The sequence below is a fragment of the Xenopus laevis genome, chromosome 6S, assembly GCF_017654675.1.
Source record: "Xenopus laevis strain J_2021 chromosome 6S, Xenopus_laevis_v10.1, whole genome shotgun sequence".
Lineage (NCBI taxonomy): Eukaryota > Metazoa > Chordata > Amphibia > Anura > Pipidae > Xenopus > Xenopus laevis.
The window spans coordinates 46,717,398-46,738,334 of NC_054382.1; the positions used below are offsets into that span (position 1 = coordinate 46,717,398).

Sequence of the window (20,937 nt, forward strand, 5' to 3'; positions counted from 1 at the left end):
ATTCCTGTTGATCGGCATTCTTATTAATATTCAAGAATAAAATTTACCAACGACCTGTATTAATTCCAGAACGCCTATGATGGAAAATATTACTTTATATATACAGGCTTCTATATATGATATATATATATAACAAGTAATCCTTTTTTCCATATGATAAAGCCTGTATCTCGGGAGGGGGGAGTTAGCTGCAGTTGCAAAGATTTTTATTCAGTTATTTCATTAAGGTTTGAGTTGATAATTAGTTCCTACAATATTGTTTTTTGTCAACATGGGTTTATTGCATTGTGTATCTGTTGCTGATAGTTTGTCGTTTTTGCACAGATATTCTATTCTGTTGTTTGAGTACTGGTTGTACCGGCCTCTCTTACTGGAACCAAACATACTGTATATAGATATCTACTAAGAGACAGCCAAGTTTGATTATAATACAGATGGTACAGAATAAAATCCATCAGATACAGGATGTCACTCAAAGTTAGAATAAACCTCCAGTGATCCCCAACCAGTGGCTGGGGAGCAACATGTTGCTCACCAACCCATTGGATGTTGCTCTCAGTGGCTTCAAAGCAAGTGCTTATTTTTTGAATTCTAGGCCTGGAGCCAAGTTTTGGTTGCATAAAAACAAGGAATAATTGCAGCCAGGTTGGCTGGCTGCAAGTCCACATTGGGGCCAACAAGAGTCAATCACAACCCATAACTGGTATCAAGGTAGAAAGTAGTAGAGCCAGGCACTAGTAGATTAACTGCAGAACATTTATTAACACAACATGTTTCGGGCAAAGCCCTTTTTCAAGTGTTATCTTAAAAAAAAAAATAACACTTTAAAAAAAGCTTTGCCCAAAACATGTCGTATTAATAAATGTTTTGCAGTTAATCTGCCAATGCCTGGCTCTACTACTTTCTACTTTGATGCTTCAACCTTTTATGGACAAAGGCAGAGCCACAGGTACGAATAAGGCAAAATTGGAACCAGTGCTTTTTACAAAACCATAACTGGTACCCTGGGGATTCCTAGCTTATTGAATGTTGACACCCCCGTCCTCTTTATTTAAAGGGGTTGTTCACCTTCAAACAACTAGTTGTTATCAGATAGATCACCAGAAATAACGACTTTTTCCAATGACTTTCTATTTTCTATGTGTCACGGTTTTTCTAATATTGAAGTATGAAGTGTCATTTCTCTCCTTCTGAAGCAGCTCTGGGAGGGGGGGTCGCCGATCCTGTAAACTGTTCTAAATTGATACATTTAGTTGATACATTTCTTATCTTTGTCCCTGCTGAGCAGAATCTCTGGGTTTCATTACAGGCAGCTGTTAGAATTGATACAATTGTTGCTAATACTCCAGAGATGCTGCTGAGAAATGTATCAACTAAATGTTGCAAAATTGTAACAGTTCAGAATCTGCACCTGAATTACTGAGCTGTCAGACTCAAACACCAGAGACAGGAACATTCAACTTTAAACTTAGATTTTGGAAAAAACGTAAAAAATAAATAATGGAAAGTAATTGGAAAAAGTCATTATTTCTAGGGAACAATCTAAAAACAGCTAAATTGAAAAAAGTGTTTGGAAGGTGAACAACCCCTTTAAATGTGTATTCAGGTATAATGCATATTTATATATTAATATGCTCTTAAGATATCATAAAACTATTTGTAAGGCTTTGTGGATAGGGCTTCTGACATATGCACTTAGGGGTAGCATCAAAAACATTAATCAGTATTATGTTTGAAAGGAAAATATGGTGAGTTATCTCACTGCACATTCCATACATATTTGCAGAGAGGACCTGCAATAATTATGAGTTCACTGCACATCAGCTGTACCAGTATTTGTGCTGGATGCTCACCCAGGATTTCATGGATTCATAAATGTATATTCATGTGTAGGCAGCCACAAGAAAAGCATTTTGGTTAAGGAGACTGCTCATTTGTATACAAAGTACAAGTAATTCTTGAAAGGAAATCCAGTATTACTCCTACAATTTCCATGTTCATAACATTTCCAATAGCTTAGAGCTCAACAACTAGGTAAATTGAAATTTTAGGAAAAAAAAAGTTATTTTCCTTCCAGAATTCTGAAAATAAAAATATCAAAGAGCTGATTAACCAAGCCTGATTTTCCACAGGTCATGTGAGGAGGAGGAAGAAACCACTTTATGGCAAGCATTGCTGTGAGGTCATATAGGTCACACACTGGGACTGAACATTGTGGGGGGTGAGCAATATTGTCAGTGCTACTTCTGCTCTCTGGGTTGCTGTAGGTTAGTTTGTGTGACACCAGCTAACCCAGGACATGTAGCCAGTGATAGTGTCCTCATCCTAACAAAACTAAGCTTTGTGTAACAGGTCAGTTGTGTTGTTTTTTTGCTGAGCTAACAGAAGTCCACTTCAGAGTTTGTTGGAAATGGCATGCACTAATTGTTAGGGGTATTAACCTGTGCATGGACATATATTGTTGCAGGGGGTTCTTGTAAATACACACACACACACACACACACACACACACACACACACACACACACACACACACACACACACACACACACACACACACACACACACACACACACACACACACACACACACACACACACACACACACACACACACACACACACACACACACACACACACACACACACACACACACACACACACACTTTCAGTAAACATTTCTTTACAGATATACATTTTTTTCTTGCATTTACATTACATTTACAACAATACAATGGTATATATAGTGGAATTATCTATTTCTTCAAAATTACAGACTTTCGACAAGAAAATTAGCAGTTCAAATGAGTTCTCTGCATAGCAGTGTTTCTGGGAATCTGTGTTGCAGTTTGCTGAGGACTTCTTACACCTCATACTACTACACATTAATTTTCAAAATTGACATTTGTACTAGATAGTGGGTTCCAAAAGACATTTACATTGCAATTTCAATTCTTCAGGTCATATATTTTTGTACACAGTATACTTATTTAAACAGTATTAAACAATATTGGTTACCGTTACTTGAACCCTTATCTAGAATTTTTGTACAGGTAAGAGAGCTGTTATCCATAATGCTCGGACTTGGTGTTCTGGATAAGGGGTCTTCCAGTAATTCAGATCTTCATACCTTAACTCTACTAAAAAAACATTTAAACATTAATTGAACCCAACAGAATTGATTTCACGGGCAGATTAAAGCTGCCGATATTGGTCCTTTAGACCAGGGGTCCCCAACCGCCGGGCCGAGGCCCAGAACCCGGCCGCAGACACTCCTGAACTGGGCCGCCCAGCCCACAATTAACATGGTGCGCCAAATTGGATGCCGGTGCGCCCAAATTGGATGTGTTGAGTGCAATCTTGCCACTGGACCCCTCTGACAAATAAAAGTTATTCTGTTTGACTGCAAGAACCTCCTGGCGCCCATTATTTTCCTGTTTTATGGCACAGTAGCCTGTGGGAGTTATAGTTACACTACAAAACACCTTTAAGCTTCCATTTAGCTTACCCATGCTCTAGTGCACTTGCTGGTGATTAATCCCGTTGGTCTGTATAGCCCAAAATAGTGTTACATATCTATATTAAAATATTACTGAAAAATGGAACGTTTCTACTTGCTAGGTTGAACATGATCCTTGCATGATAAAATAGGATACAAGGACATTTTGTATACCTTAACTCTTAATCCATTCTTGGGGATTCTATATTTAGTAGTATATCTATTAAAGAAATAGGGTGCTTTATATGCAAACTTGTAGTTTAGTGGAAGAATAAAATCCATGTGTGTCCTGCTGCATGAATATTTTGGCATGCTTAAAAAGAGTTTAGTATGGTTTTAATATTATCTTTGAGTCACATTTGAATTCGCATTTAAAGTTTTAACTGTGTTACTGAAATGCATCTGATGCATACATTTACATGAAAACTAAGGATGCACTGAATCCCAGATTTGGGTGGGATTGTAGCAAATACTAAACAAGATTTGGGGGGGATACCACAAAATCCCACCATTTTTGCAGGATGCAGAACTGTATCTGAATTAATGTGATTTAAGACCACAGGACAGTTGAAGGTGAATTTTTTTTCTTTGTTTAGACTCCATTTTATCAAAATTATCCAAATTTTAAAAAAATATTTACTTTTTCTCTCTAGTAATAATAAAGCATTACCTTGTACTTAATCCAAACTAAGATATAATTAATCCTTATTGGAAGATGAACCAGCCTATTGGGTTTATTTAATGTCTACATGATTTACTAGTAGACTTAAGGTATGAAGATCCAAATGACAGAAAAATCCCTTATCTGGAAAGTCCCAGTCATTCTGGATAACAGGTTCCATACCTGTTTTGTGTATTCAATGCATCCCCAATGAAAAGAAACCACAGTTGTAGTAGTTGGGAAATAAAAAATGTAATAATTGTGTGATTTTAACCTATAACATTTGTATCGGCTTTGTATGTACAATTTTATTAAGACATATTTCATGAAAACATGTATAATTGTAAGAAATAGCAATGATTCTACCAAGTGGTATCTCTGAATGAAATGTTATCACCATCTATGAACTAGGGCAGTACAGGATTCTTGAGAGAAAATTATACAAATTAGATTTTATAGTTAGTGAGAGAAAAGCTATTTTTATAGGTCATCATCATTTTTGGAAAACAAAAGAACTTGAATATTTAGGGAGAGTTCCAAGCATCATGTAGTAATTGGTAATCAAGAAGAGGGAACTGGTATCAGAATATGGCAACACCCGTTAACATGTCAGAGCTGAGCAGCACCCACAGGCAGTACAAATATTTAAACCTAACCCTTGTTATGGCCTATGAAAACAGAGAGGGCTGACTTGGCAAAATGTTTCTTTTTGCGATGAGCTAATACTTGCATTTTAGATTTTGAATCTAATTTAGGGATTTGATTGTATTTGCTCACTGAAGCTGCCAGTGATCACTTTAAATCAATGAAGATTTTTTATCTCATAATATTTCTAGTTTTCTTCCCTAAGCAACGTATAGAGAACATCTATACATCTAGGACCATCCCAAGATCCAGAGAAATAATGCAAAAAAAAAAAAAAAAATACCTTACTCCAAATATCTTAATCTTGGCTCTAATTACTGGATATATTAGTTGATATGAAAAGATGCCTGTGAAATGAATACATCTATATCACCCTGATTCCTTTTCTTTTTTTCCCCCAGCCTTAATGCAGTGCCCACTCCAGCTTGTGGTAACTGGAATAATCTAAAGTCAATGCCAGCGAGCACACCCTGTACGCCTCGGCGCCTGAGCTTGGCTGAATCGTTCACCAATCTTAGGGAATCAACTACCACTATGAGCACATCTTTAGGGCTGGTAAGACTTTTGAAAGAGAGGGGCATTTCTGCATCTATGTACAACCCACAAACCTGGGACGGGGCTGGAAAGGTTTCTCTGATTAACCATTCTCTTCCAAAAATGGCAATCATAGCCTCCACCCCACCAAACTCGCCTATGCCGACACCAAATTCCTCCCCTCCATCTCTAGACTTCAAATGCACCAGCCCACCCTATGATAACTTCCTAGCTTCTAAACCTGCCAGCTCCATCCTTAAGGAAGTCAGGGAGAAGAAGAAGAAGAATATAAGGAGCAGTGAATGCCAGACAGATGTTTCTGTTTCCAACCTTAACCTTGTGGATAAAGTAAAGAAGTTTGGAATTGCCAAAGTCTCAGGAACATCTGCTTTATCTGAATGCTACAGGGGCACCCAAGGGCCAGTGAGGACATATGTTCCTGGAGGTCTTATGCCTGAAAGCCTACCTTTAAACTACCCTGCTGTAACAAGTGCCATAGGCACCCTTCACCTGAATTCTGGTATCCGAAGGAACCGCAGTTTCCCAACCATGGTTGGATCCAGCATGCAGATGAAGGGACCAACTACACTGACAACTGACATACTGTTGGGAACCAAGTTACCTAAACAGACTACTTTGCAATGAGAAATATCTGCTGTACTATGTATTAGAGAGGCTGAGAATGCAGTAACCTTGCATAGTATGCTACTCTTAGTGCTTATCCTTTCTGACTCTTTAATACTAATCTCACCCTTCATCCCTGTACTTTGTGCTGACAAATCAACTTTGTGCCTACATGAGCTATTGGGACTGCACTTTGTATAAATATGTACATATATATAATAGATATCTATTGTAATTAAATATATTTCACTGTACCAGTGATAAACTGTGGAAGCAGAAGGGGCTCTTCTATTGTAGATATTTGACATGCTAATAATGTATATTAAACTGTTGATGGTAGGATACTGTATGCACTGAATGTAAGGAACCTCTAAACCTTAGCAAAGAATGGTAGTTTTTGTTATCAATATTAGAGGTCTAACCAAGGTTTTAGTCATTTCAGGGAGAAGGAAATCTGGAATTTAACAGGAAACAGAAAAGATTCTCAGCTTGCCACAGTCTCAAAGGCAATACTCTGCTTTTTCTTTATATAGGTCAATGGGTTGTTTTTAAATACATATCTTTACCTTTGTTCTCACTGTTATTCTAAAGCAAATGCCAGGTATAACAATATAGCATCTTATTTTATTTATTATGCTGCAGACACATCACAAGAAATAGGGCTACAATCAAGCTCAATACACAGTCACATGCTATAATATTAGCACAAATACGTAGTAGGGCTTAGGGTTTTTGGATTTTAGTTCAGTAATATAGTTGAAAGATTACTTTGCAATTTTTTTTATATTTCACCAGAAATGTGGGTGCTTTTCTGATTGAATATGCAGCAATGAAAAGGGATAAAGATAATCACTATATTGCCACTGGTGCTGCTTCAAGCAGGGACATACTTGATATCTAGGATAGAATTTATTCTTTGGGAAATAGGAAACTGTCCTTTAATAAAGAAGCATCAGAATGTCCACAGACTGGGGCCTATTTTGATTATCCTTGAGGAAACACGAGTGCAATAAAGGTCTTGTCTTTTCTTATATGCCAATAAAGTTTTAAAATATTTTAAAGGTTTGCATTTATGCACATCAGACGTAATAAAGTGGTAATATTTATACATTTACTTGTTTTCTTTTTTTTAATAACTAATAATGTAAAAGGTTTTCTTAAAGGAGAAGGAAAGGCTAAAATTAAGTAAGCTTTATCAGAATGGTCTATATAAATACACCAGTAAACACTCAAAGTAATGCTGCTCTGAGTCCTCTGTTAAAAGAAACACAGCATTTCTTTCCTTCTATTGTGTACACATGGGCTTCTGTATCAGACTTCCTGTTTTCAGCTTAAACCTCCAGGGCAGGGCTTGAGCATGCTCAGTGTGCTCCTCTCCCCCTCCCTCCTACCATCCCTGCTGTAATCTGAGCTCAGAGCTGTAAGTGAGCAGGGAGAGACTCAGGCAGGAAGTGATGTCACACCAAGCTTATATGGCAGCTTCTATCCTAAACAAACAGAGACAGTGTCTAGAGCTGTTTACTCAGGTATGGTAAAGCATTTTGCAGAATAAATATAGCATTCTAGCTTGCACTATTGAGGCTAATCTGTTGACAATAAACCGTCTTGGAGCTTTCCTTCTCCTTTAAAAATATAAAGTCCTACATGTCAGCCTTTATAGGTCACGTTGTAGCTTGGTGACCGTTTTACAAACTATGGGGAAATATCTTGAGGCAAGAAGCAGCACAAACAATCCTATACAAATTGCATGTTTAAAGCCCTGAAGCTTGCCTGATGCTGCAATAACTGTTTAATGGACAGTTTGTTGTTCATTCAGTTGTTCACTCCAGGCATGGATAATACTTTAAATGTAATATTTTGGGTAGTTAGGGCATTTTTTAAACAACATTCTTACTGCTCAGTAATCTGTTTATAATATCCATTTACTTGTGCAAACTCCATTGGTTCAAAACAGTATAACTTGCATGAATGGTTCTTTCTGCTCCTGTTTTTGTTCTGGTGGTTTCTGCTTGCAGGCCAGAGCAAGATTTTCCTCATCAGCTTATTAACTTTGCCTAATGGACGCCTATTGCACATCAAATACATTTGTTTTATTTTCATCTTACTGTATCTTTAACCTTTTGCTCGAAATCTAATGGTGACGACTGTTGGACTCCTCTGTCAACATTTGTTTTGCAGAAACTAAAATGAACAAAAAGCTTACGCCTTTTGCCTCGCCAACAATAAATATCAGTACCAATAAAAACTGCTTTTAAATTTCTTTACTCGAGGGAATGCCATGGCCATTGTCAGGGATTCCAAATTAAAGCCAGATAAATCAGCCCAGTGGGGGATTTGCAAAAGTGGAGTAAACTGAAACTGGAGTTATAAATCTTATTGGAATTGGTAGAATGACAGACATTTTGTTCCAAATTTAACTAAATGTTTGTGAAATTTCCATTTAGAATACAAAGTTGCCCATTTCATTGTTTGATTCCTACAAATATCTTTTCTTAAAGGAGAAGGAACGGTTTATCAGAACGTGGTCTATATAAATGCACTAATAAACCCTCAAAGTAATGCTACTCTGAGTCCTTTGTCAAAAGAAACACCACATTTCTTTCCTTCAATTGTGTACACATGGGCTTCTGTATCAGACTTATTGTTTTCAGTTAAACTTCCAGGGCTTGTGCTTGAGCATGCTCAGTTTGCTCTTCTCCCCCTTCCTCCTCCGTTCCCTACTGTAATCTGAGCCCAGAGCTATGAGTGAGCAGGGAGAGACTCCGACAGGAAGTGATGTCACAGCAAGCTAATATGGAAGCTATCCTAAACAAACAGAGACAGTGTCTAGAGCTGTTTACTCGGGTATGGAAAAACATTCTTAAGAATCAAAATGGCGTTCTAAATTGCACTGTTGTGGCTAATCTATTGGCAATAAACTGCCTTGGAAGCTTTCATTCTCCTTTAACCTTAGAGATGACTGAAGTTTTTTGTTTTGGGATGGCTTGTGTATAGTGGCATGCATTAGTGGGTCTTAGTAATTCTTTATTACGAAGGGGCCGTCCTTGTGTTTGTCAGTGGTACAGTGGTAATTGCTGATTTGATTGATTCAGCCGAACAGAGCAGGTAAATCTGTCATTGACTCACCGCATGCAGGGCCGCTTTAATAAAGGGGCATCTGCCCAGGACCCACCTTTGTTCAGGGCCCAGCCTCTGCTGCCTCTCTATCCCGCCTCGCCATGCCGCCAACACCACCATCCCAGCCATCCGCACCAAGGGTAGATCCCCCTGCGCTGGAAATCCTCTCTGACGCGTCAAATAAAGCGCACAATTCCAGGCCTGGCTGTCTGGTCAGAAGCCACCCGCCGCGGCGCCGCCCACCTTGCCTTGCTTGCCTTTGTCAGTGTATCACCACTAACTCCTCAACTCAGAGCTAAGGGTGGGTAGTAGGTATGTAAAATAATACATTTGTTTGCTGTAATGCTATATATTTTTGTTGCTTACATAAGGGATAGTTGCCAAATGTTGGGATCCCCATGGAGGGGGGGGGGGCGGGATCGGATGGAATGGAACTGATTACTGGCCTGCTGCCACTGCCAGTAAAATATATGATCTTCCAGACTTCTGGTGGTGTTTATGCATGTAATAATCTCTGCGCCATCCTTATATGAGTTCTGGGGGTATTTATGCATGAAATAATCTGTGTGCCATCCTTATATGTGTTTTGGGGGTATTTATGCATGAAATAATCTGTGTGCCATCCTTATATGAGTTCTGGGGTGTTTATGCATGAAATAATCTCTGTGCCATACTTATATGAATTCTGGGTGTATTTATGCATGAAATAATCTCTGTGCCATCCTTATATGCCTTTTGGGGGTATTTATGCATGAAATAATCTGTGTGCCATCCTTATGAATTCTGGGGGTGTTTATGCATGAAATAATCTGTGTGCCATCCTTATGTGTTTTGGGGGTATTTATGCATGAAATAATCTGTGTACAATCCGTATATGAGTTCTGGGGGTGTTTATGCATGAAATAATCTGTGTGCCATCCTTATATGAGTTCTGGGGTGTTTATACATGAAACAATCCCTGTGCCATCCTTATGAGGAATACATGGAATTGCCACTCTGTTCATTTATATATTTATATTTTCTATATTCACTGATGTGTATCTGTAACATGGAGAGTGGTTTATTAGCAGGAGTGTCTCCCAAAGTGGTCCGACATGTTTAACGTTAATGGATAGTTTATTGGACATTTTTCAATGATTTCTACAGTGATTATACTGGTACAGCTCAGGTTAATAAAATGATTATCAATTTTATGTAGTAGTCATACTGTATGCCTTGGGTTAATATGCCGTTATCCATTTTACTTAGGGATCTACATCTGGTTTGTGTTTAGGTAAAATGGGGGTGTTTACGGGGGTGTGGCCAAAAAGTGGGCATGTCCTTTGCGCGGCAGGCTCGTGGGGCCCATCATTTCGCTCTTTGCCCAGGGCCAAACAGACCAAAAGTTGCATTGGAGAGCCTGCAAATAAATTATTTAACATGTTTTTATTAACTGTTTATGTAGTTAAGACTATTTGTGAAACAGGTTTATCACACGTTCACTACATTTGTTAGTGTTTCTTTTTTTCATAGCAATGATGGTCTCCCGTTAACAATAACTTTAGTGTTGGGCAGGGCTGCCATCAAGTCATTTATATGGAGCCCCCTATGAACACAAGCACAGTACCAACATTTTTGGTCACTGCACTTGTATGTATTAAACAAATGACCAATTGTCAGGTAGGTGGGTTTTGCCAGTACAAAAAATTGCAAACTGGAGAGCTGCTGAATAAAAAGCTAAATAACTCATGAAAACACAACACATAAAAAATAAAAACCATTTGCAAATTGTCTGAATATCACTCTTGACATCACAATAAAAGTTGTTTTAGTGAACAAGCCCTTTAAATAATAACTATAATGGTAAAAACATTGTAGCAGCACAGAGTTATCAGATTTTTATAGCTTGCTGGGATAAGTGACTTCCACTTAAAGGAGACGTATTGAAAAAATTTTAAAAAAAACAAGAATGTACCAGGGTCCCAGCGCCCGTGTGTGAGTACCGCCAGTACATGCAAAAGCGCTGGTGCACTGGGGATTATGTGTACTAGGGTACACTCCTTAGAATCCAACTGGGCAGCATGCTGCCCCTAAAATCTTGTTTCCCTGGGCCCAGGCCTTTGTTGCCTGATCACAAATCCAGGCACTGGTGACCCCTAAAATAACATGCATCAGATGTTGCTTTATTTGTGCTGTTGGTGTTACTGTGCTTATTTATGTACACCTTATTACTGTACTCACATGGGGAATACCAATTTTCCATTCCAGTTAATTAATATGTTTTACATTTATTACCCAATTTGTCTTTCTGGACTTGCCTTTTTGCCTGTGTGAAACAAATTTTGCTGATCTGACAGCAGATGGCAGCAGTGCTCCTAAAATCATCACAGAGAAACTTGGCTATATCCACCTGCTCAGAAATTACTTTTTCACTCTACATAGTGAAAACTGATTTTATATAAAAATAAAAACACTGTCACTCAGAGTAAGATAAAGACGTTTTTGCAAACTAATTCTAAGGGCCTTTACATACACCATTTGTTATGCCTTAGCCATTTTGGTGAATTTCTGTGTGTTTCACTTCAGTGCAGGAGTTTATTGATATGAGTTTTCGATACAGGTCTGTACATATTCCTGAATCCTATACAGAGTCCAGCATTTAAGTGTGCTTCTGTTGATACAGACTCACTGAAACAAATGAAGCAGAGCTGAGCCATCAGCTCACTAAAAGGTTGTTTCTTCTCTACCAAGCTATGGGAGTGCTTCAGACACACCAACCAAAATACTCTTGCTATATGACTGAAGTCTGCACTTAATTAAAGGAACAATAAAACCAAAATATGAAAGTGTTTTTAAGGAATGAAAATATAATGTACTGTTGCCCTGCACTGGTAAACTGTTGTGTTTACTTAAGAAACACAACTATAGTTTATATTAACAAGCTGCTGATTAGTCATGGGGGCAGCCATTCAAGCACAGGATACTCCGTAAATAGCAGATACGTTCTGAAAATTCCATTGTATATTGCAGAACTTATCCGTTATCTGCTGTGTATCCTTTGCCTTTTCTCCCTGTTTCCAGCTTGAATGGCTGCCTCTATGGCCACACAGCAGCTTGTTTATATAAACTGAAATATGTTTCTGAAACAAATACTCCAGTTTTACCAGTGCAATGCTACACTACATTATATTTTCATTATATAAAATAACAGTTTTGGCACAGGGAAACTTCACAGTTCTTCTATTTCACTTGCATATCCAAAACGTGGATGTAAAACAGCTATGGTAGCTATTATCTAGATTTTGTAGGACTTGGGATTTTCTGGATAAGGGATCTTTACATAATTTGGCTCTCCATACCTCAAGTCTGCTGAAAATCATTTAAGCATTAAATAAATCCAATAGGATTTTTTGCCACCAGTGTGGTTTATACATCTTAGTAAGATAAAATGAACTGGTTTTTTTTTACTACTGAAGAAAAGGACATTATTTTAACGTGTTTCTGGACAAGGGATCTATACTTGTAAATCCGCTTTGCAGTGAACGCTTGGGGTTTGTGCTATATAGTTGAGGCTCTGGTAGGCTGCAAGTGCTGCAGGGTTTGGCACGGATGTCCAAACTGTAAACTTCTAATGAGCGCTATACAATTAGTACTTACCTCAACTTATAGTACAGTACAAGCAGAGAATGGCCTTCAGTGCAAAATCGTGAAGAATAAAGATTTTTACTTGAGCTGCTACAAAGGGGTTGTAAGGTGCAGAACAAGCCTTTTACTCTTTTTTTTCTCTTTCTATAATTCCCTTTCAATTTGCTATAAATCGTATATTTTAGTAGATGTATAACTATAATTACATATTTAACTGGATCTAATTTGATAGAAATGAAGCTTTAATTTGTTCTTGAAGATAATGTACTGCTGCATTAATTGTGGAATACTACTTTTTTAAATTCTTTCCGTTAATGACAACAAGATGTGGGAGGAAAAATAATTGCAATGAAGACAGATGAGAGAATATCAGACTAACAGCAATGTTTTTACTTCATTTAATCATAATAAACTTCATCAGCGCAGGACTAATAATTAACTGAGTTCTGGGTAACGTATTATTATCTGACAATTATCTAAATCAATAGCTCTTGTGTCGGAAATATGTAATCTTATATTTATTCTATTTCTGTATAGTTGTCTGCTGCTTCCTGTATTCCTTCAGTAAGCTCCTTAAAGGTATGGTGCATTCTAATATTTGTTTTCCGTAAAGGAAAAAGGTTAAAATTAAGTCAGCTTCATGACAAAGGTCTATATAAATACACCATTAAACCCTCAAAGTAATGCTGCTCTGAGTCCTTTGTTAAAAGAAACACATCATTTCTTTCCTTCTATTGTGTACACATGGGCTTCTGTATCAGACTTCCTGTTTTCAGCATAAACCTCCAGGGCAGGGCTTGATCATGCTCAGTTTGCTTCTCTCCTCCTCCCTTTTCACCTCCCTGCTGTAATCTGAGCCATGAGTGAACAGGGAGAGACTCGGTCAGGAAGTGATGTCACACCAAACAAATATGGCAGCTGCTATTGTAAATAAACAAAGAGAGCTTCTAGAGCTGTTTACTCGGGTATGGTAAAGTATTATACAGAATAAATATAGTCTTATAGCTTGTAATATTGTGTCTAATATATTGGCAATAAACCGCTTCTGTAGCTTTCACCTTTGAGTAAACTTTTAGTATGTAATAGAATGGCCAATTCTAAGAAACTTTCCCATTGGTTTTCATTATTTTTTATAATTTTACAATTACTTGCCTTTTTCTTCTGAATCTTTTCAGCTTTCAAATGGGCATTGCTGACCCCATCTAAAAAGCAAATTCAAATAAAAAGCTAAATAACTAAAAAATCTTAAATAATAAAAAACTAAAACCAATTGCAAATTGTCTTAGAATATCACTCTTTTCATCATACTAATAGTTAACTCAATGGTGAACAACCCCTTTAACTGTGCTTAATACAGTAGACTGCCCATACAAACATAGTTCAGTGGCAAATACATAATGTGAGAAAATGCTGAGCAGATTGAGTGTCTCCTTTATATATTAATATATATTACAATGGGTAAGTAAGATTATGCATTTTTTACGTTCCAAATCCTGTACCTTTTGAACAATGTGAAGGTCCACAAACCTAATATTTAGGGGGCAAGTACCAAAGGCCGGTGAAATGCTTCAAGTTGCATTCTGTCTGCATTCAGCGCTTGCATGGCTTCAGTGAGTGCAAAGTGATTTGGAAGATCCACATGGTGAAACATAGAATGCACCACAATGCTGGATTTCATGGATGTAACACCGTGGATTATAGATAAGTGTCCACCAACATAAAGTGTACCCAACAAGCATTCTGGAACTCTCACCGTATATATGGTGTAGCACAAGGGTTAATGCATAGTGTAACTGTATTGCTTTGTTCTTTATCAACATTCTTTGTATTTGTTCTTATATGGATCTGATTTACATGTTTTAGTAAAATAGAATGTTTTGAACTCACTCTCATTATAAATCTTTACTTTGCATACCTCCAACATTTTGAAAATAGAAAGAGGGACAAAAATAATTGCTTATATTAAATTGTTACAAATGTGCACCTGCCACTTATTCTGGGCTCTCTCCAAAAAGCCAATTAAGTTTTAGAAACTCTGAATCTTTTCCTGGCTGTTCAGTGCAGAAGATCAAAGAAAAAGTCAGGACATTTTTGAATAACAATCCAGGACTGTGAGTTGAGCTGTCAAATTCGGTGTCCTGTGAAAAAAGGGCAGTTGGGAGGTATGACTTTGGACCAGGCTGTTTAAGGACCCTTGCTTTTCCAGGCTACCCAGAAGGTAGCCGTATCCAGCACTGTATTTAGGTCCAGCACCCCCTGTTACAGAAGTGATGTACGTGTGATGTCACACGCACACCGTCTGACGCCACTTCTGCCAACAATCGCAAGAAGTGCGCTCCTACACCTCATGATTTGCCCACAAGTGCCTGTGGCCACTGGGGAGTTTCTTATTTTATAAAAAAATTTAATTTGTTATATAGGCGCCCATGGGCCACTCCTTTTAAAGCTGCCATTCTAGGCTCAAGCCTTTGTGTGCCTATATATAAATAAGGTCTTGTAGGTATCATTAAATGACAAATTCACAATTGTTTGAAGATTTTTTTGTATAGATTTTTTTTAACTAAATAAAAAAATGTGTATAATATTAAATGTCCCACAATCTACTTCTTCATAATGTAAAAAGGGGAGGGTTAGGGTTGCATTACAAAATAAAGGACATAGGGAGCTGTTCCCAAAGACGAGAGAGAATATCATGATTTATTTTCAATCTATGGAGTCTGGTAGGTATGTGTAAAATGTACTGTATATTTATATTTGGCAGTTGTTTATGCACCTTTTTAGGTTTGTGTCAAAAGGGTCTATACTTATATAACTGCTTTGTTGAAAAGACAACAAATACTCCTTCACATCTGGTTGCATCTTGTCAGCCCTTTTTCATCAATAAAGTACATGTATATGCGAGTGCCAATGTTTTAGAACAAAAAGCATCATTACAGCCAGTAGCAGTGGATTAATTATACTTTTGACACAGCATTTCCCAGAGAAGGTAGCTGCCTAGCTTTAATCACTGTATACTGCTCTACAGCATTCATTTTTATAAAATATTATATTTTATTTCCCAAACTTTCCTAATAGATTTCAGTATAAATGAGCCCCAAGAGATCTGCAGATCACTGAGCTGTTTCTGTCTTAATAGGCTTATGTTTTTTTTTTAAAAAAAAAAAACTAGTTTTCATGGTATGAAGTAAACTCCATTCCCATTTGAAATTAATCATAGGAAACTCAATTTCTGGTTAAAGGAGACATATAGGATAAATGGAAAACCCCTAATTTTGTAGGCAATTATAAGTAATATATGGTGTTGCTTTTACATGGTGCTAAAAATAAATATCTGTAAAAATAGCCCCTTTATCAGAGCTCCCTATAGTTCACTGGCCCCTGTCTGTGTTTCAAATGAGGGGTGGGCTTGTCCAAACGGTCCCTGCCAGAAGCACAGTAGGGGGACAGCCAATCACAGCCATGCAGTCACACAATCACAGACAGGCTTCAGTTCCCTATCAGGTCCTGCTAGCTGCTGATTGGTTCCTGTCCTACAGTGCAGTGATCGGAGAGCTGATGGCTCCAGTAAAGTTTTGGTAGCCGAGGATTAGTAGAGTATAACAGTGCTTTATTAGCAGACTCGTGCAGCCATTACACAAAAGTAACTTCCAACTCTATCACTCTTAAGTATTGATAGTACTATGTATACACAGTATAACTCATGTGCACATTGACACCTGCAGGCCATTTGTATAAACACCACAGCTCCCCTGCACAGCCTGGGAATTCAGGGAGCAGGAAGTGGAAGACAAGAGAGGGATTAGTAAGTTTTTTTGCAGAAAGATTCAATAGATCAGCCTGAAACACTACTTTTTTAAGCACAATTCTTCTATATCTAATTGAGTATAATGCACTGGTATGTTTTTATTTTTTACACAATGTCTCCTTTAAACTGCATTTGGTTTCTTCTTTTACTTGTAAGTTGAGAGCTCCCCCTTTAATAACAAATTGAAATAGCATGAGTCCTGCATGTATCTAGTTTTCTGGAAACTCTGCTCATACAATATTTAATTTTATATAATTTTGGCATGCCCCTTTCCCCTGTCCTTCCTTTATTCTGTAGAGATGTCATTGTATTGATTCTCAGATTGTTCTTTGTTTCTATGTGAATGACAAACTGATCTGTAAAGAGCATTAATAAAATAAATAAAGGATAATAATAACTAATACAAGAAGTCAGGGAATTATGATAACCAAATTTATGTGTGAATACCAGTACAATGCTCCAGGAGTCAGGAGACAATGTTAAAGATTGTGATATTGCTTAAGAGGATTTCTAAACCTTGACATTTGGGTACCATTTCTGTTTTTTTGCAAGTTTGATGTAATAGAAAATCCTTGTAGCAGATCATGCCTATAAGATATTTTATCAGGCAGCATTGAATTGTTTGCATTTTCTGTACTGAATATGCATTGTTTTAAACTATGAAATTAATAAATTTTTGGTTTTGAGAACAATAATTTACGTAAAGGTTTGTTCAGCATTATTTTAATTTTAAAAAGATAACATCCCTTAACCACATTAATCAAGGATGCAATTGAACAATATAAATATTAATAATAATAATAATTTATAAATAAAGTCTATGCAGGGCACAGGCTTTCTCTTTTTCACCTGCATGTGTCCCAACCAGAGGTTTTTTTTATTTTCCATTATCCGGAAACCCTTTATCCAGAAAGCTCTGAATTACGGAAAGGCCTTCTCCCATAGGCTCCATTTTATCTAATTAATCCAAATTTTTTAAAAGGATTTCCTTTTTCTCTGTAATAATAAACAGTACTTTGTGCTTGATTCAAACCAATCAATCCTTACAGTGGCGTAACTACCGGGGGAGCATGGGGTGCAATTGGGCCAGGGCCCACACCCCCTCAGGGCCCCCTGGCAGCTCGCGCGCCACTGACTCCGGCGGAGATCCGGGCTGATTCCGGGCGTTCGGAGGGGTGCCAGGGACCGCCGCCCTCTAGTTATGTTACTGAATCCTTATTGGAAGCAAAACCAGTCTATTGGGTTTATTTAATGTTTACATGATTTTCTAGTAGACAAGGTATGAAGATCCAAAATACAGAAAGCTCCTTTATCCGGAAAATCCCAGGTCCCGAGCATTCTGGATAACAAGTCACATATCTGTATATATACTTTTTTGCAAGCAATCTCAGCTTGAATCTGAGCATGCATTGAAGCCTGCCTTTTTTGTCGTTGTTTGTGCAGATCTAGAAAATTTAAATTTGTGTCTTGAAGATACATTGTGGTGTGATCTGACATTTTGTAAGTGTGCAGTCCTATGCTCAGTCTTTCTCATCAAAAACATTAGATTTTTTTCAAAGTGCAGGGGGATAACCGTGCCAGTCAAACTACCTTCTTGTCACAGCCTCCCACAGAGCTACATGGCAAACAAGCTGCTCTTCTTTACACCTAATGAACTTTTGTACTTTTTGTTCTTTTTTATTTTTCATTTATCAGAGTCTCTAAACTATTCTGGAACTGTCCCTAAGGCACAGGAGAATGGAAGCTACAGCTCTTCTTCATATTAAATATGGAATATACATTTGAGATTTCAAAGCCTGCAATTGTCAAGGGACATAGTCATGCCTGGTATCAGAGATACTAGTTAAGGAATTTAAATTTCAAAACTACAAATAAGTAAGAAAATATTATTGAAATATAAATATTTATTGCAAATGCAGTTCTTTTAAGTGTTGTTTAAAATAGTAAAGCTCATGGGGTTTCACTGCAGTGTACAGAAAATAAATGATCTGAAACAATATAGAGGCCAAGAATGTTAATGCTAGTCAGGTGAGTTAAATGTTTTTATCAAATAGTTATTATGCCTTCTGGAACTTTCTGTAGGCAGTGCCGCTTTAAGAGCACTTTTGCAGGCTTTGTATTTTTATGAGCATTTTGCAAACAAGTTAGCCTTTTACTTTCCTAGGGAAATAAAAATACTCTGTTTTGTGCAAGTGCAAAAAAAACAACCCATGAAAAACGAACAATGAAAAGGAAAGGTTTAATACAGGTATGGGATCCGTTATCCGACAGCCCATTATCTAGAAAGCTCTGAATTACTGAAAGCCTCTCTCCCATTGGCTCCATTTTATCCAATTAATCCAAAAAATTCTGTAGTAATAAAATAGTACCTTGTACTTGATCCAAACTAAGATATAATTAATCCTTATTGGAAACAAAACCAGCCTATTGGGGTTATTTAATTATTATTAACATTATATTATGTTTACATGATTTTCTAGTAGACTTAAGGTTTTGAGATCCAAATTATGGAAAGATCCGTTATACAGAAAGCCCCTGGTCCCAAGCATTTTGGATAACAGGTCCCACACCTGTAGTGGGATATTATCACATGGTCACTGCCTTCTATAGTTTGGCACAGAAATATTTGTAGAACAGTGTGGCTAGAATGGGGTCTTTTTCACAAAACAAAACAGGTAACACAAAAGGCCCTGTGGTGCCAGTGTAACATGTTCCAGTTCTCTAATAGGGGCTCAAACTGTCTGGCTAAATGGATTTGGTAGAGAAGCCTTTGTTTTAAATGGCCAGATACAAATTCTAGAGGAAGCATGTGTATCAGTACCAAGGCAAAAATGTTCTGGTAACAACTGCACCCCATTTACACAGTTATTATATGAATTATGAATTCCAATGCATGTCCAATACCAGTTTTTTGGCCAGCTGACTTAATAAAAACACAGTAGTTACTGGACTGAGGATGGTCAACCCCCTGCTTATAGCTGAATCATGTCATAAACCTCTAGGATCTTTCCATTAAATCTATACATGCCAGTAAGATCAGCTGATAGATTGAAAGCATTACCTTACACTTACACAAACTGAACACCAGTAGCATTTTATTCTTTCGTTGTGTTCCCATAACTACTTGGCACTCTCTCTCTCTCTCCCTCTCTCTCTGTCTGCCATCCAGTGGAGTGTCATAAACAACTTAATTGTTACAGGTGACTTTGAAAAATCAAATGTGCTCAGTTATTTTCCTCAGTGTTTACGATTGAGAAGGTACAGGACCAATTCTGTAAAGGTAAAATGGCTCTGCTCAAACAAGTAGTTAGTGGATGACACATGATATGGTTCTTTGATATTTAAACAAAATTAATTGGAATTGAACAAGGATCCAAGGCCTGATCGAGATCTTAGTCAAGTTGGCCAGGCCATTTTTTTTGTTGTGTTTTTAAACTCCTTTTCATATGGTTTGGCACCTATTAACTGGAGGAGAGTTCATGCAATTCCAATATTTTAAAATTGATTATGATCTCAACCTGGAAAGCCTGTAAATATGCTGTTGAAAGGTTATTTAAAGATTTGCGAAAGGATCACATTTGTAAGTGTGTTCTGAAGAATGGTATAAAATGTAATCAGCATGGCTTTATGAAGGATAGGTCATGTCAGATAAAGGTATTAGCTTTAATTTTATGATGAAGTAAGTAAACATCTATTGAGTGATGCTGACATTCATAACACCAAAACACCAACACAAGGTTTGGGTTCAGAAACAGAAACACTCTGGCATTCCCAGCCATCCAAAGCAAAGGGTTAGAGACTATGAAGTGACATCCCGTCTTCTGGCCAAGTCTGTATTATATAGCATATCACCAATGTTGTGACCGATGTTTTGAACTGGTATCGCTAGCACCTTGATAAATACACACTGATTGCATCATACACACTGATTGCAAAATTCCTTTGGAGCACGTGGCTAGTATTTATATATGTGTGGTTTTAATATATTGGACTAATTAGGAAAGTATCTTCAGCTTGTAGGGCATCAATATAATTATCATGGGTACCACAAATACTAAGTAAGCATGAATTAGTGAGTGAGCATCATCAGGGCTGCTGCCTCGTGAGATAGCAGCCCCTAGAGAACCTCTTAATCAGTGGCCTCTACTCATGGGCCTAATACAGCAGTATTTCAAAGAGGCTCCAAGGGCTTGAGATTTGCTGACCCACTGGCAGGGGCAGTGGGGTGAGGGGTAATGCCAGGCTTTGTACTGGAATAAGTATTTCGATGGTGAAGACAGATGCTTAAAAACAATTTAAATCAAATGAGCTGAGAGAGAAGAGGGTGCACATTGGTAAGCTTCAAGGGAATAAACAGTTGAAGGAGTAGTTGACAAGCTTTACTCTTTTTTCTTGTGGTGGCTCACTAACAGATACAGACAAACTCAA

General features: G+C 37.6%; 1 protein-coding gene across 8 annotated transcripts in view; it reads left to right on the forward strand.

Moving 5' to 3' along the window:
• LOC108719991 (trafficking kinesin-binding protein 1) overlaps nucleotides 1-7,077 on the forward strand; it is a 132,845-nt gene extending 125,768 nt beyond the window's left edge. For 6 of the 8 annotated variants that reach the window (XM_018269344.2, XM_041567552.1, XM_041567549.1 and 3 more), the window contains one exon: nucleotides 5,207-7,077. In XM_018269344.2, the coding sequence (XP_018124833.1) occupies nucleotides 5,207-5,984 (778 nt within the window). In that variant the 3' untranslated portion in view covers nucleotides 5,985-7,077. Of the gene's footprint in view, nucleotides 1-2,132; nucleotides 2,222-5,206 lie in introns of all 8 variants that reach the window. The other 2 variants (XM_041567554.1, XM_041567553.1) reach the window with 1 other exon arrangement.
• The last annotated feature ends 13,860 nt before the right edge of the window (nucleotides 7,078-20,937 follow it).